Source organism: Platichthys flesus, chromosome 9 (assembly GCF_949316205.1).
Source record: "Platichthys flesus chromosome 9, fPlaFle2.1, whole genome shotgun sequence".
Lineage (NCBI taxonomy): Eukaryota > Metazoa > Chordata > Actinopteri > Pleuronectiformes > Pleuronectidae > Platichthys > Platichthys flesus.
Genome location: NC_084953.1, coordinates 1,133,889 through 1,149,687, shown reverse-complemented (window position 1 = coordinate 1,149,687; position 15,799 = coordinate 1,133,889). Strand labels below are relative to the sequence as shown.

The window sequence follows — 15,799 nt, the reverse complement described above, 5'->3', positions numbered from 1 at the left end:
TATTCCAGTTTTTCTATCTAGGACAAAGTATTTATGGAGATAGAACATTTAAAAGAGGCTGAAGATGAAAGAGGGAGATTTAATTTATCCAGATTATGTTAGAGGAGAAATGAGAATATACAATTTACATAAAACAATAAATATGTAAATGTTAAAATATGTGTGAAGTTCAGTAGGAAATATCACAACATTTTTCATATTAAACACACAACATTTGAAACAGGTTACATAGAAGTGTGAAAGAGAAACTTGGATAGTGTTAATATAGTAGAGAAGAGGTTTAGCTGCCAGAAGATATCACTTTTATATCGATCTCCACCTATTCAAAATAATTTTTTAAATAAAACGTATTTAATTTTTTATTTTTTAAGTCATGAATCACATTGTGTTGTTTAGAATACAACGTGTATTTAAACCTGTTTGTGAATGAGTTTTTTTTTTTATTTAATTCCTTTTCATAAAGAAAGATGTACGTGAATATGTACTCCTCCTCCTCCTCCTCCTCCTCCTGGAACATTCTGTCCTTAAATGCGCTCTGCAGCTCCACCTGATGACGCAGCAGTCTGCCGCTGTCTGCTGCTACGTCATCAGAGCACGTCACACAACAACAGAGCTGCACCACATCCACTACCGCTCCATGAGCACCACCTCGACCTCCACCACCTCACCAACTCCACCACCTCCATCTCTACCACCATCTCTTCACCTCCTCCAGCACCTCCTCTCCATCCTCTCTGAATCGTGTGACCACCTCCTCGTGTCTGTGCTTCTCCTCCAGGTCACAGAGTTGTTACACAATTCATCAGCTCCTCCGCAGCTGCTCCTCCTCAGTGACACCGACTGAGATCAGAACAAGAACCAAGAGACAGAAGCTGCAGGACATAAAGAAGCGTCTGAGTCTCAGTGTGAGTCTGAGTGTGAGTCTGAGTGTGAGTCTGAGTGTGAGTCTGTGCGTCACACGCGTCTCCGCCGCTGGCATAATTTGCAGACAGGAGGAAGAGGAGGAAGAAGAGGAGTAGGAGGAGGAGGAGGGGTCTGCTGACACCAGCGCGGCTCTCTCTCTCCACAGCACCGAGCAGCCTCCTGTCTGCGGGACCGGCCACGCCATCCATCCATCTCATCCTGACGCGGCTCCGCGGATGTCTGGACTCGCTCTGCGGGGTTCGGGTCGTGTGGGAGCGGACGCTTTGGCACCGAGGCGCCGGGGCAGGAGACGAGCGGGTCGGTGCAGCTGCAGCGGTGAGTTAGACAGACACAGACACAGACAGACACAGACACAGACAGACTGACGCAGGGCGAGTTGATGCACGCTGTCTGGCTGAACTTCAGATTCGCCTCGTCACGCTGCTCGTGTCTGGTCTCAGCTCCAGACTCAGAGCAGCAGACACAGAGCAGCAGACACAGAGCAGCAGCTTCTCTCCTCATCTCAACCTCTTGATTCTGTAAATCCTCTGATTCTCTAATGTCCATGTGTGTGTTTCTATCTCCGTTGTGTAGCACAGACTCTCAGCTCCGTGTTCTCACTGTAACCCTTGTAGAGAAGTGTGTGATGTTAATATTCCAACTTTAATTCAAGTTTTGCAGGAGCTGAGACGAGGAGGCGGGGCGCAGCAGCAGCTCCATTGAGGGGGGGGCACTCCGGGACGCTCTGAATGAGAAGCCAGACTCTGCACTGCAGTGGATCCCCTCAGGTGTGTGTGTGCAGCTCCGTCTCATTCATACCCCAACATCCTGCAGAGGCGTCCTGCAGCCTCGTGCCACCCTCCAGGATCCAGAGCGTCCAGAGCGTCCAGACCGTCCAGCCTCCCCCCGACCCCCCCGACCCCTTCCTCTCCCCTCCATGCATCACACACACTTTGTGGAGGCTGGTCAGGCGTCTGCGTTGGTTTGATTCACCCTGCGGGCCTCAGTCTGTGGCGGCCGGGCGTCACACGCTGGATTTAACACAAACTGAAGGAGGGTTAACGGATCAGGACTGAAGCAGACACCGGACCACAGCTCGGCTCCGGTCGGACCACTCCGGGACGAGGGGAGTTGAACCTGCGCCCTCACGAGGCTGCAGAAGGAGGAAGGTGTCGAGTTCCACCTCAGGGATCAGATCTTTATCGTTTCCACTGTGTTGGTCCTCGTCAGCACGACGCAGCACTTCTCAGGCGGAACCACAGGTTCCCAGGTTCACAGGTTTCGGTCGAGTTTCACCTCAGGGATTTTTTACCGACAGATTTTCCGTTTGGTGTTTTTTTTCAAGACGTTTCGATCCGGAACGAAATTCTCAGGCAGCGTCAAAACCCAATGAAATCCTGTCAGCATGGCATCCGACTCTTTCCAGTACCGGGCCATCTTCGAGTACAAGCGGGAGCGTGGCGATGACATCAACCTCCAGACGGGCGACCTGCTCACCGTCCCCAAGGCCTCGCTGATGGCGGCGGCGGGGCCGGAGTACCAGGAGGGGGGGGAGCGGAGCCCCAAGGGCTGGCTGCACGGCACCAACGAGAGGACCAAGGAGCAGGGCGACTTCCCGGGGACCTTTGTGGAGTACGTCGGCGTGATGAGAGTCGGACTTCCTGTGGCTAAGTCCTGGCCCAGGGCCGTGCCAGCGACCCCTGGAGGGCCACAGACCGCCGCGGGCCCTCAACCGCCAGGAGCAGCCGCTGCTTCAGGTGAGTGCTGCCCCCTAAAGGATGGAAAGCATCATGGCGGTTTGGTCTCTTGTTTTGTTTATCTCAAACTGCTGCAGCGACACGAAGGCTGCGATCACACCGACACGGTTTCACTTACACCTGCTACGTTCACCTCAAAAGAACTTTGCTGGTCTGGTTTTGATTGGTTCTCATCAGTCACATGACTCGACTACCAGCGGTGAATGCGGTGAGGGTACATCGCTCTTCCTCCATCGCAGAGCAGACAATCTACTTCCTGTTTACACCACATGACCAGAGTGGGTAAATGGTCATGTGACCTGTGTTTTCAGGTGGGTTAGTGTGGGCGGAGATTATTTCTGATACGGAGCTAAAACCCCCGACTTTTAGTTGTGACTTGTACTTTAACAACTTAATCGTATTAATGTGAATGTAGCATAAAACTTTGTGTATTCAGGAGGGAGGGGGGGGGTTGGGGGCCCCTCCTGCTGTTTCCAACATGAGCCCCTGTTATCTCCGACTGGTTCAGATGATTTTAATCTGGACTCTTTCTGTCGTCAGCTCAGAAGCTCGTCAGGTTTTATCTGCTGCTGTGATTGTGTGAATGAGTCTTGTGTGTCGGCTCCAGGTGCCTGAGCCCCAGTTGCTCTTTGTGTTGTGTTGTGTTGAGTTCACTGTGAGAAAGGAAATCAGTCGGTGTTCTGATACGAGTCAGTAGAGTCAGTGAGGCTGGAACATGTTTCTACAGTTTAAACAAACAAACTCCAGCAGCAGTTTTATAACTCGAGACTTGTGACCCACGTTAACTTGGACTAAGTTAAAGCAACCAAAGGAAGTTATTATATTTAAATGAGTATTGTTTATGGCTAAAACATGTTATTTGTAATTGCTTTACATTGTATTTGATTCCTGGGAGTCACATCCTGATCCTCTCTCGAGGTCTCTGGTCCCTCTGAGGGCCCGGCCCCGGGCTCGGGAGCCACTGCTCTAATGCACTGGTTTTATAGACTCTGACAAAATGGCTCCTCACCCAACAGTAGGTGATTCTCTCAGCTCTGCTCAGTTCCTGGATGATTTGTGTTGTTGATCCCGTTGAAACTTCAGAAAACACTAAATACAACAATTCTCTGTTTTATCAGTTTATTTTTATGAATCTGAGAAAGTGGGGAAAACTTGAAATTCCCCAAAACGACTGCATCTCTTAAATCCACACATTTAGACACTTTGATTAATAATACAAATAATTTCATCAAGGTCCTTAAACTGTTCTCTGAGAAATCACAGATAGTGTTTTGATCTCTCATTGATCTTTAGATGAATTCTCTCCCGACTCCTTTTCCTCAGAGTTTCATTTTGTTTTTGCATAATTCTGCTAATTGACAGTAAAACAAATACTGAAGCTGCGTTCACTAACATCTCCGTCCGGACCAGTGTTTGAGCTGCACGGCAGAAACAATTCTCACCTGAAAACATACATGACCTTTAACATTGTTCATACGTGTGCTGGTGTACAGAGGAAGCTATGAATGAAGAAGTGCGGATTCAGCCTGACGTAAGGTGGAACTGTTAGAAACTCACGACTCCTTCAGTAAACACCTCCTGCTTCTTCATCACAGTCTGGAGTCGTGGTGTGTGTTTGGACGGTGAGGCTGCTTCGTCCATTCTGAAATCCATGAGCTCAGGAAGCAGCCGATCAGTGAGAAGCTCCTCATTGACGCTGCAGTTCTCAGAATCATTCAGACATGTCTCCTCTCTGCACCTGAACTGAGTCCCAGCTCATATCTATTCCTCAGATGTTTATCTTCTATTCCAGTCAGAGATTCAGGCTGAACGTTAGTGTGCAGCCTGAATCTTTTCTATGATTAATTTAAAGTGAAAGTAGAAAGAGGAGGAACCGAGCTCGAGGTGTAAAAAGCATTTTGAACCAGGCTCCATTACTTCGGAGTATTTTGGGAAAATGTAGGTTTTTGGAATTTTGCATTTAGACGCTCACAGCAGTGAAATATCTCACAGGTAAACATGTAAAGCCTTTATGTACTTTTACCTGGTGCACACAATCCACAGATACAGAGCCATCGATATTGATGAAGCTCATTTCCTGCCTGCAGGCTGCAGATGTGTCTGATAACACTGATCATCCAGCTCCGGTCCAAACGCCTTCAACAAACCAGCCCAGTGTGAAACCAGCAGCTCCCAGCAGCTCCTCCCTTTAGCTCCCAGTTAACTGGATGTCCTCTCTTCACATTATTTCAATGTGTTGAATGTGTTTAATTCATTAAAAGTTCCATCAATCACGTGATGCTCAAAAGTGACGAGTGTCTGTGATGCATTAAAAAACATTCAATACAACAATATTTCAATATAACAGGGTTTTGTTTTATGACCAAACTGCAGCATTAAATAAACAATAGAAAATCAGGATTCACATCATCTCACACACCTGCAGAACAAAACAGGTCGATATGTGAATCTGAAATTAATGAACAAAGGAACAGAAATCGTCTTGTGTAACTCACATCTCCCGGGTTGGAAGACATTTAACGTGATCAAAACAAAAACACACATAGAATCCTCCAGAAACAGTCGGGAGATGAACAACATGAAAACCTGTTCACACCTATTCAGACGTCAGAATAAACGAGTCGAGGTCGAGTCAGTTGACTGAGACGAGAGGAGAACCTGCTCACATGGAGCAGCCTCAGCCTCAGGAAGCAGAACTTTCAACAAACTAACTGGTCAACTGATCTCAGAGCAGAACTGATGGAAACCATCATCAACACTCCAAAGATAAACCAGATGTATCCTCTTAGAAGGAAGCCCTCTGTCCACATGAATCTCCAGGTGTGTTTACGATGGAGCTGCGTCCTCCTGTGATTCACGAGCGGCTGCAGGAACTCGCCGAGCAGCCGATCAATGGCCGTATTTCTCTTTGACGCTGCACTTCTCAAAATCGTTCAGAGTTTCTGTGGCTCGCTGGCGACTCCTGCCGCTCTGCCCTCTGTACCTGAGCTGCTCTACAATCTGTGTTCTGATTCCACCTCAAACCCTCAGTGCATGTCCATCCTGTTTATTTTATGATTCATTTGAGGCAGAGCACAAACAGAAATTAACCTGAAATGTAAAAAGTGTTGTGAAAGCCTCTTCCCCACTTAAAGAGCTTGTGTGACAGACTCTGATGTGTTGTGTTACAGGGTGGTGTTGTGTGTTCTCTGTGTCTGAGGCCTGGCAGCTGCACAGTGGTTTCGATCTGCTGCCTTCACGGCTCTTCATTTGCTAAATAGGTCAGAGGCAGAGCGATGTTCTCTCCTTCCTCCGCCGCCTCTCCGCTCTCTTTAATTGTGCGTCTGCTTTATGGCAGCGGGTTGAGTCTTATATAAATAACATCCACCACTCGGTAAACATCTCTCTCATTTTCATCTGTCCCTGCGCCGTGCCCATGCTTTTAGTTATAGTAATAGCTGAGCCACTCGTCCCTCCCTCCCTCGTTCCTCTCCTCCTCTCTTCCTCTCCTCCACTCCTCCTCTCCTCCTCTCCCCATCCATCCATCTAATCCATCTCTCCAGCATCCTGCAGGCGCACAACACTGTGTTTGTCCTGAATAATTGATTGGCTGCTGCACTGGCGGCCTGACATGCCACATTCCTGCAGTCACCAATCAGTAGTGTCTTAGGAGGAGGAGGAGGAGGAGGAGGAGGAGGAGGAGGAGGAGGAGGAGGAGGAGGAGGAGAGCAGCGAGGCCTGTGGGCAGAGGGAAACTAACTCATCTGCTGCCTCCATCACGCCTGACACTCTGGAACGCCCTGCTCTGTTTTACTGCAGAGCGGCTCTACTTGAGCCGGATTGATCAGGAAACTGGTCGATGAAAATAAACTCAGATATAAATCACAGAGTCGGTGAAGGAGCAGAGACTTGTTTAACGTCAGGGTCGGACCAAAGGTTCCTGGATCTGTAGCAGTGAGAAGTGAATGAACCAGTCACACTAGTGGTTTAGTCGTTTTTTAGAACGTGCATGTGGGGGGGGAATAAATGAAATACCAATTTGACTCCACTGTTAGCAGGTGTATCCAGGTTTTCTAAACGGCTCATAAAGGTGAAGGTGGAAACCTCACTGTTCATCTTGCTCGATACAAAGACAACACCTCAGCTGCAGCATCGCCTGGAAGCTCCACCACTTCACCACACCGTGCTGAGACAGTGCAGCAGGAGGCCGGATCCCATCCTGTGGGTTCATGGTTCTGGTTCTGGGCCCATTCACTCACCTGGGTCGGTCTCTCATTAAACCTGTTTCCTGCTGCAGCTGCTCTGATCAACGTCTTCACTTCCTCCTTCAGAGTTTTATGAAGTTAGAAGAGTTTGAAATAACTCGTGGTTCCTTTGTTCTTTCTTTCTATCTCCTCGTCGTCTCTTCCTCTTCCTCTGCAGCCTCTCCTCTTCTTCAGGCTGATTCAATCAGGTGGGGTGGTTAATAGCTCTAACAGGGCTCAGGGCTCTAATCAATGTGTAACACTGTCTGACACCTGGAGGCTGCGAATGCTGTGCAGCTTTAATAATGACACAGAGCTGATGAACCTCTGATGTGCTGCTCGTGGAACTCTAACTCTACCTACAGAGCGGCTGAGGTAATCAGAGTTCACTCCGAAGCTCACAGGCTAATCGCACCCGGCGCTCTGCTCCGCTGTGATAGAGCAGACAAAGGCTTTTATCTGCAGATGAGGCCCCGTCGCTCTGTAGCTCTTGTCATGTCCCGCCTCCTGCTGCTCTACAGGCTCCGCCCCTGTTGCTCTATAAAAATGTCACCACACACACTCGTATCAAAGCAGCAGACGAGCTGCAGTCCTGAGTCGCTGAGTCTCCAGCAGCCGATCGATGTGAAGAGACGCTGCTGCACCGGATAATGACCTGGAGATCAAATACAACAAGAGAGAGAGAGAGAGAGTGTGTAATGACTACTTTGGAAGTGTGTGTCTTTTGTTCACTCAAGTGCGTGTGTGTGTGTCTGTGTGTGTCTGTGTGTGTCTGTGGTGCGAGGAGTTCAGGGGATCGATGATCACAGCCTCAGCTCCTCGGACTGAACGATATAATTTGTAGCTCGACCTGTAGCTCTTTGTTTAGTGTGTGTGTGTGTGTGTGTGTGTGTGTGTGTGTGTTGTTCTGAAGATGTTTTCTTTAGGTCTCATAGTAAAGATGAAGAAACAAGAGGTGGAGAACTTCCCCTCCTCTGTTCATTTTCAAATCTTCAGTTTGATCTCACGTCCATCTGATCAGTGAAACATTGAATTAAATGAACAATGTGTTGAGCTTTGATACCAAAACATCAATCATACACTAAAAATATCTAAAAGTTTCTAAATAATAAAACTCTTTGAACAATGTATTGATAAATAAAAACTTAACGTATTGAGGTTTAAAAACCTGCAGATAAACACATTTTAGTTTTACTGTCCTGACATTATTGTAAATGTAAAATAAGAAAATATTTTATTAAATAAAATCTTTGGTCTATACATACTTTAATCTTACATAATTTATCTCATAATTTATAACATTTTGATATTTTAATACATTTTGGGAAGATTCTATATTTTACTTTATTTTCTTAGATAATAAAACAGGAGGAATCCGGAGATGTTCTAAAAATCAAACTGAAGTTAGAATCTGTTTCATTTCCTTCATGAGCCGAACAGACTCGATGCCGTGAGATGAACAAACATGTGTGTGTCTCGTTCTGTGAGTGTGTGTTTGTGTTGCTTCCCGACGCAGTGAAGCTGGAGGAGACGAGTTGTCGTCCCACATGTTTGTGTCGTTGTTTTTTCTGAGTGTGTGTTTGACTCTGGAATCTGTCCGACATGTGGACGTGTGCAGTTTGCGGTGGAACGTCTTTCTTCTGTTTCCATCCTCACATACTTCTCTTTCTTCTGATGGTTCTCCTGACTCCACTTCTGGCTCCAGATCAGTTTCAACTGGGACTCGTCCCGACAATAATGTTAAAACAAGATGATTCTTTTTCATCATAAACATGTTTTTTCTGTTTATACACGTAAAATAAAGCTGTTCACACTCACACACACACACACACTCACACACACACACACACACACACACTTCCAGCTGTAAACCCAGCACTGCAGTGAGCGAGGTGCAGTGCGTCACCCCCCCCCCCCCCGGTGCGCAGCAGCATCATAACGAGCGTCTCTGCTGACTCAGCGATTTGCTCTGTGCATTAAGAGATGCGGTGGTAATGAAACTGTGTTGAACAGGAGATACACAAATAAAACGAGGGGAAGAATAATTCGATGAGAGAAGTGAAGACTCCTCGAGTTTATCTTGTAAAACATTCACGTGAGGAAACCTCGTTAAACCGAGACAGATGATCTATAAACATATCTTTCTATTTATTTGTTTCTACACGTCTGAGATATTCTTGTGCTGCGACAGAAATGATTCACTGCCTCTGACAAACAACTCACACGTCTGACCTTTAACTCAATATTTAGATTTATGAAGTATTTCTACTCATTTATTATAAACACGCCCCCCCCCCCCCCCCCCATGCATGTATTAGTGAAACAAATGAAGTAGAACCACTTTGTGTCGTGAGGCTGGCGGTGCAGAGGCATTCATCCGGTTCTGCTGATGCACTGAGAGCTGCTCTGATAAAGTGCTCGTCAAATGGACTCTGATGTGTGACCAGGTGCATTGTGGGGGAAACCCTGATTGAGTTTGTGGATGTAGTTTTGTATAATTTATGATTCATTTATTGTAATTTGATTAATTCTTTACTTGCAAATAACCAAAAATCCAATTTGGTTACAAATACACAGGATTTTTGTATTCCAACAGATGATAAGATTATAAATTGTTACATTTGACTGTTTTACGTTCTTCTCTGAATGTTTTACTTTGAGGAGACTTTATATTTGTCGTCCGTTACGTTAATAAATGAAATAAAATCACATTTCATGTTCAACACGATGTTGTTCGCTGCCAAAAGTGACTTCAATCGATAAACAGAGAGATTTTAATGAGCATTTCAGAAAGCTGATGATTGATTCGACTGATTTATTGGTTTGTTGATATTTGAATGTCAGAGTAAAATCACAGAGTATCAGCATCGAACCGGAATGTCGACATACCGATTTATTCTTTCTAAAGTTTTACCACTAATGGGTTTGGAGACGTTTGTTCATCAAACAAGATTCTTCAAAGTTCCTCCAGCTGCTCAACGGCTTTTCTGCTCCTCAATTCTTTTTTTTATTTTAACGGAAAGCAACGTGAATCGAGCTCGTGTAAAGGAAATCCATGCAAATCCTGCAATGCATCATGGGAAATACAAAATAAAAGCTTTCCTTCAGCTCGGTATTTAAATCGTGCTCTTATTTTCCTGTCTTCTTGTGTTCTTCCTGTTTGTGCTGCTCTGGATCCAGTTCGTCTCCTCCCTCCTGCTGAATCCTAATGTCTTTAATCTCTCAAGTGATATCCTTTGCGGTGGAGGTGAGATTTATTGTCTCTGTTTTGAAAGTCAATTATGGAGGTCCACGCGGTGCCTGTGTTAAATTGACAAATAGGGTGAAGCGGCCGAGTCGTTCAGCGAGAGGAGAGGGGGATTCAGATAAACACGGCAAACCATGATGAATAAAACAGGAGCCGAGGATCCGGAGGCTGTGCTGCTGCGCGGCGGTGCCCCCCCTGGACGCTCTGTTAAACTGCAGCGCGGCGTCCTGGGAGTGCGACTGCGAGGGAGAGGTCACCGAGCGGGGCGAGCGGCTGCAGGCTCAGCCAATCGGGACGCAGAGAGATGTTGTCAATAAAGCTTTTATTTTACTGGCTGCCTAATTGGCCTTGGAATCACTTCTCCTGCAGGGCTGGGAGGATTTACTCGGCCGCAGTAAAAGAACAATAGAAACGCACTAAACACAAACAGGCCGCGTTTACTTTACTGTGGAAACGGCTCAAAATGAAACATGTTAGGAAACCATAATGTTAGAAGTGTTTATTTTATTTTATTTTCCTCTTGAGGGTCGTTCCCTCGTCCGTCCTTGATTTAATCAAATTTAAATGAAGCTGTTTTTTTCTTTAAAGGTCAAAAAAATACTTTGAAGATCTTTCTCCTTATTGTCAGAAATAAGATTGTGTTGTTGGACAATAAGTCTTCAAATGTAAATGTGTTGAGTCTAAATACCCACAGTGTGTGTGTGTAGCTGAGTGGTTAAACCCCCCCCCCCCCGGGTGACGTCATGAGGTGAAGAGCAGGAATGTGGCGTGCTGCTCTGCGGCGGCGTCTCCCTGCAGCTGGACGATAAACCGGTAAATCCTGCCCCCCCGATGCGTGTGCAGCGACTCGGCACCGGGTTTTATGTCCATGAGGGAGAAGAAGGGCCGAGGGAAACGGCTCCGCCCGGCCGAGGCCCGCTCGCTCCCTCTCGCACGCCACCGCTCTCCTCCTGTTTATGGACGCCTATAAACCCTCCTGGCTCTTTACTGCTCTCCTGCTCGCTGGGTTTACAACCTCTGGAGTCTCCTGATGGACTCGGCTACAAGTCCTGTGACCGCGTCCCTTCCAGCAGCAGTGGCTCGTGTTTTAATCTGGGCGGCGTTAATGCGTTCCAGGGTTTTAATGCACTGCGTCTGTGCAGCTGGTATTAACGAGCACTTTATAAAGGCTATTACAACACAGTTAACACGTAATGTCTTCATAAAACTGAACCTGCAGATGAGAGCAGCTCTTGTTTATTTGTTATTCGTCCTTTCCATTTAATCTTCATTGTGTTTTCAACCTTTCAGCGACTCTGGAATGAACCGGAGAACTTTAATTACCTGCAAGTGCAAAGTTAAATCAAGTGTTTTCCTCTGTTTTCTGTTTCTCTTGATTCGTGGATTCATCTGCAGCTTTAAGGAACATGAGAGAAAAGGTTTGTGGAGACTTTGGGCCTCAAATGTGTGAATTCATCAGGATGTTCACTCGACGTTTATTTAAGCTTTAAGATGATTTATTAAATTAATACAGCTTCACTTTCAAAGTATCATCAGCTGACGACCTTGGTGGCTGACGTCAGATGGTGATGTTGGTCGGTCACTTCACTCTGTGAGATCAGCTCCAACAGAAGGGTTCAAGTGTGGAAGTGATGAATTGGGCTGTAAAATATAACACAGCTGCAGATTTAGAGGGGATCAGATCTGACACACACAGACACACACACACACACACACACACACACACACACACACACACACACACACACACACACACACACACACACACACACACACACACACTCATCAACCAAACCTCTGTTCTCAGATGAACCATTGTTTTAGTGTTTGAGGATGAAAGGAGCATTGTGTAATGATGCCTGGCCTCACTGGTACAGAGAGAGATGACTGTGTGTGTCTGTGTGTGTTAGTGTGTTCGCCACAGAAGCCATTTGGGATTATGTGTTGCCATCTGGAGAGATTTTGAGGTGAAAAGAGACTGTTAAGCCAAGGGTGTGTAGGGACAGAGGCTAGATCCGACACACACACACACACCCACACACACACAGACACACACACAGACACACAAACACACACACACACACACGCACACGCACACACGCACACACAGACACACACACGCACACACAGACACACACACACACACACACACACACACACGCACACACACACACACACACACAGATCATTGATAAATTCCCTTATGAAACGAATGTGTCCAGTGACAGTTGCTGTAACTCTTGGACTCACTTTACTCTGACAGGTCAACAGATTGTGTAACTGTTGTGAGTTTTATCTTGGATTGGATGTTGATCTCAGCCTCTGACACGTCTCTGATCCAGAATCAGCAGCAACACACCGACGCAGGATCTACTGCAAGAAATCCTCAATCCTCAGTTTCCTTCAGTGTTTGACAGCAGGAGAGGAAAGAGGAGATGCTCTGTGAGGAGGTGAAGGTCAGTGTGTCGGTCCTGTTCGGACCACACGGAGCAGTTCCCCTCTTCCTGTCGGGTTTCATCTTCTCAGAGGAGCGAGGGAGGGGGAGAAGGAGGGAGGGAGAGAAGGAGGGAGCGAGAGAGAGAGGGAGGGAGGGAGAGAGAGAGAGAGGGAGGGAGGTGAGGAGGGAGGAGGGAGGAGCAGCTCCTGGAAAACAGACAAACCTCAGGCCTCAGTTCATATCATCGTCCAAACATTCATCTCCCGTCCAATGTGACATCAGAGCCTTTCAGGTGTGTCCAGCAGGTCGTCCCGTGTGTTCGTCTATGTGTGTGTGTCTGTGTGTGTCTGTGTGTGTCTGTGTGTCTATAGACCCGGGAGGAGAGCATCTTTGTTTGATGTCTAAAGAGACAAACAAGTGTCCCGGGGCAGATCTGTGTCGTCCACCCCAACCTGCAGCAGTGGTGTGTGACCGGGGGGGGGGGGGGGGGGGGAATTAGATTCTCGCTGCCACATTATGCTGATTGTGTGATTTTAATATCATTTTAATCATCTGGGCCGACTTGTGATCCCTCGCCGGCTGCAGCCACATGTTCACTACGGGGAACTGGACCTCAAAGAGCATGACGCACACACACAGACACACACAGACACACACACAGACACACACACACACACACACACACACACACACACACACATGCCTCATGCATCTGATTATCTCTGCACTGTCTCTGGTGCAGATGGAGTAAATTAAATGTGGCTTCATAAGGAGACTGCAGTGGAGGTCTGAGCTCTGACTGTCAGTCACCATATTAAATGTTTTATTAATCATGGTCACATTTTCTACAAAACTGCAGCTAACACTTCATGAATCAGTCAATAGAAAGGAAACTATTTAACAATATCAATATTTGTTTCTTATAAAATAGAAATTCAACCAAAACTTCTGAACAATTGTTGCTTTCAGCTTCTCAAAGAAAAATGCTCCTTAGAATTATGAGGTTTGGACAAAACATCTGAAGACGTCAGAGCTTCATCACCTGAACAACGAATCTATGGATTGTGAAATTAATGTGTAAATTAATCAAATGAATTTAATAATAATTAGTTCCCTGTATTTGGACCTATTTAAATTTGCTATATTTATGTGCAAATACAGAACGTTGACCTTTATTCATGTTCACTCAGCTTTTTAATAATCAGTGTTTTGTGTGTTTTGACTAGAAACATGTAGAGGCTGCAGGCGTGAGAGTCTCACTGTGGCAGTTGTGCAGCGTCAGTCGAATGTGTGTGGTGTGTGTGTGTGTGTGTGTGTCTGTGTGTGTGTGTGTGTGTGTCAGTGTGTGTGTGTCTGTGTGTGTGTGTCTGTGTGTGTGTTTGTGTGTGAAACCCAAACATAAACACAGCTGATGCTTTGTGGCAGAACGTGTTTTTCTGTATATTTCATTTGAAATGTCAGCGTTTTGCTTTTCTTTCTCTCCTCCTCCTCTTCCTCCTCTTCCTCCTCTTCCTCCTCCTCTTCCTCCTCCTCATCCTCCTCCTCCTCCTCCTCGTCCATTGTTCCTCGTTCCTGCCTCGTCTGTGATTTGAGTGGAAACACTTTTTCCCGTCGGCCTTTGGAACTCCTTGCGTTGCCGTTTCCCGGTCATGCTCAACCGGCGCCAGGTGTGTGTGTGTGTGTGTGTGTGTGTCTGTGTGTGTGTGTGTGTGTCATTATTTCCTCTGTCACACTGCAGCGACACACAACGTCTTTATGGAAGTTGAATGACTCTCAGCTGTTTGCTGACTGATGTCCTCACACGTCCTCCATCATCCATTCACCAGTTGTTCTAACAAGCTCATTAATTCTGCTAATTATTGCATTAATCAGCAAATATGTGACGTGGTGTTAACACGCTCCTCACAGAGCACCTGACTGATTAATATGAACTCTCTCCAGAAGCATGAACCCAAACAAGTGGGACATTTATAATAACTCTGTCTAGTGGTGAGGTGTTGAGTATCCCTTCATCTCAGAGATATTCACACCAGAAAATACAATTTGGACCTTTGATAAAAAAAAAAAATTGTTTACAAACTGAACAACTGGACGATTTGTGCAGAAGCTCCTGAAGAGATGAGTAAGAAATGAAGTGAGGGAAGGTTTCCTCTCTTTTCTGGAACGTTCATCTTCTGCCCCTGGATCCTGAGATCACAGATCCAACCTGTGTTTATCGTCTTTGTTCGGCTCTAATCTGCTGCTTCCTGTCCCCTCGTCTTCATCATCCTCCAGCATCTGAATCAAACATGTGAGAGGAAGGGTTTGGATCAGCGTGAAGAGGCTGGAACAGCTCCTGAAAGGAAGGAGCACATCTGTAGATCTGCAGCGTGGGGGGGGGGGGGGGGCACAGATATAATTATAGATGAAAAGTCACATTCTGTGGAGACGCGGTCATGTTTTTTTAATGGAAGCTCTCACAGATCAGAGACATGTTTACCATCCGGTCAGTAGTGATTCCTCTTCTCTCTTCTCTGCGTCTCCACGGACTTTGTTCTGATCTCATCTTTTTCTCTATTAACGGACTTTAAAGGCTCAGCCGCTGCCCCCCCGGGGTCGAGCTGAACTGCCCCTGAACTCACCACGCCACCTCTGACACGCCCTCTGACACGCCCTCTGACACGCCCTCTGACACGCCCTCAACGCACGTGCACGCCCCCTCACTGGGTCGGTTCCTGCTCTCCGTCCTTCCCTTTCTTCTTGTCTCAAAGTCATTTAGTCCTCTCTCTTTCTCTCTCTCTCTCTCTCTCTCATCCCCTCATCTGCCCATCGGCGGCGCTCAGTGTAGATGAATATTTGATGACTGAGTGTGTGTGTGTGTGTGTGTGTGTCTGTGTGAGTACAGGTACAACCCGTGTGGTGAGCTACACAAAGCAAATAACCTTCATCATGGTGACGCTCCCCCCCGGGAGCCTTGTCCCCTGATGGGACTCTATGTACACCAGTAACTTCAGTGGTTCCCAGTCTGGTGTGTTCTGGGCCACACAGAGATGAAACCAGCTCGGCTCAGGGTAAACAACGGGTTTCATCTTCTCACTCGCTCTTCATCACTAATCTGTCAATCACTAAAGGACTCTTCCTCTGAACCGGTCGCTTGTCTTTCAGATCAAACCAGTAGAGAACTGAATACAACCAGTTCATCCTCAGTATCATGGTCCACAGTTAGTTATTTAGATGAAGACTCATCACAGAT

General features: G+C 46.6%; 1 protein-coding gene across 1 annotated transcript in view; it reads left to right on the top strand.

The window, feature by feature from the left end:
- The first annotated feature begins 569 nt into the window (after positions 1-569).
- The window catches only part of pik3r3b (phosphoinositide-3-kinase, regulatory subunit 3b (gamma)), a 139,974-nt gene continuing 124,744 nt past the window's right edge, over positions 570-15,799 (top strand). The window contains exons 1-2 of the mRNA XM_062395773.1: positions 570-1,239; positions 1,577-2,660. Coding sequence (XP_062251757.1) covers positions 2,309-2,660 — 352 coding nt within the window. The 5' untranslated portion in view covers positions 570-1,239; positions 1,577-2,308. The remainder of the gene's footprint in view (positions 1,240-1,576; positions 2,661-15,799) is intronic.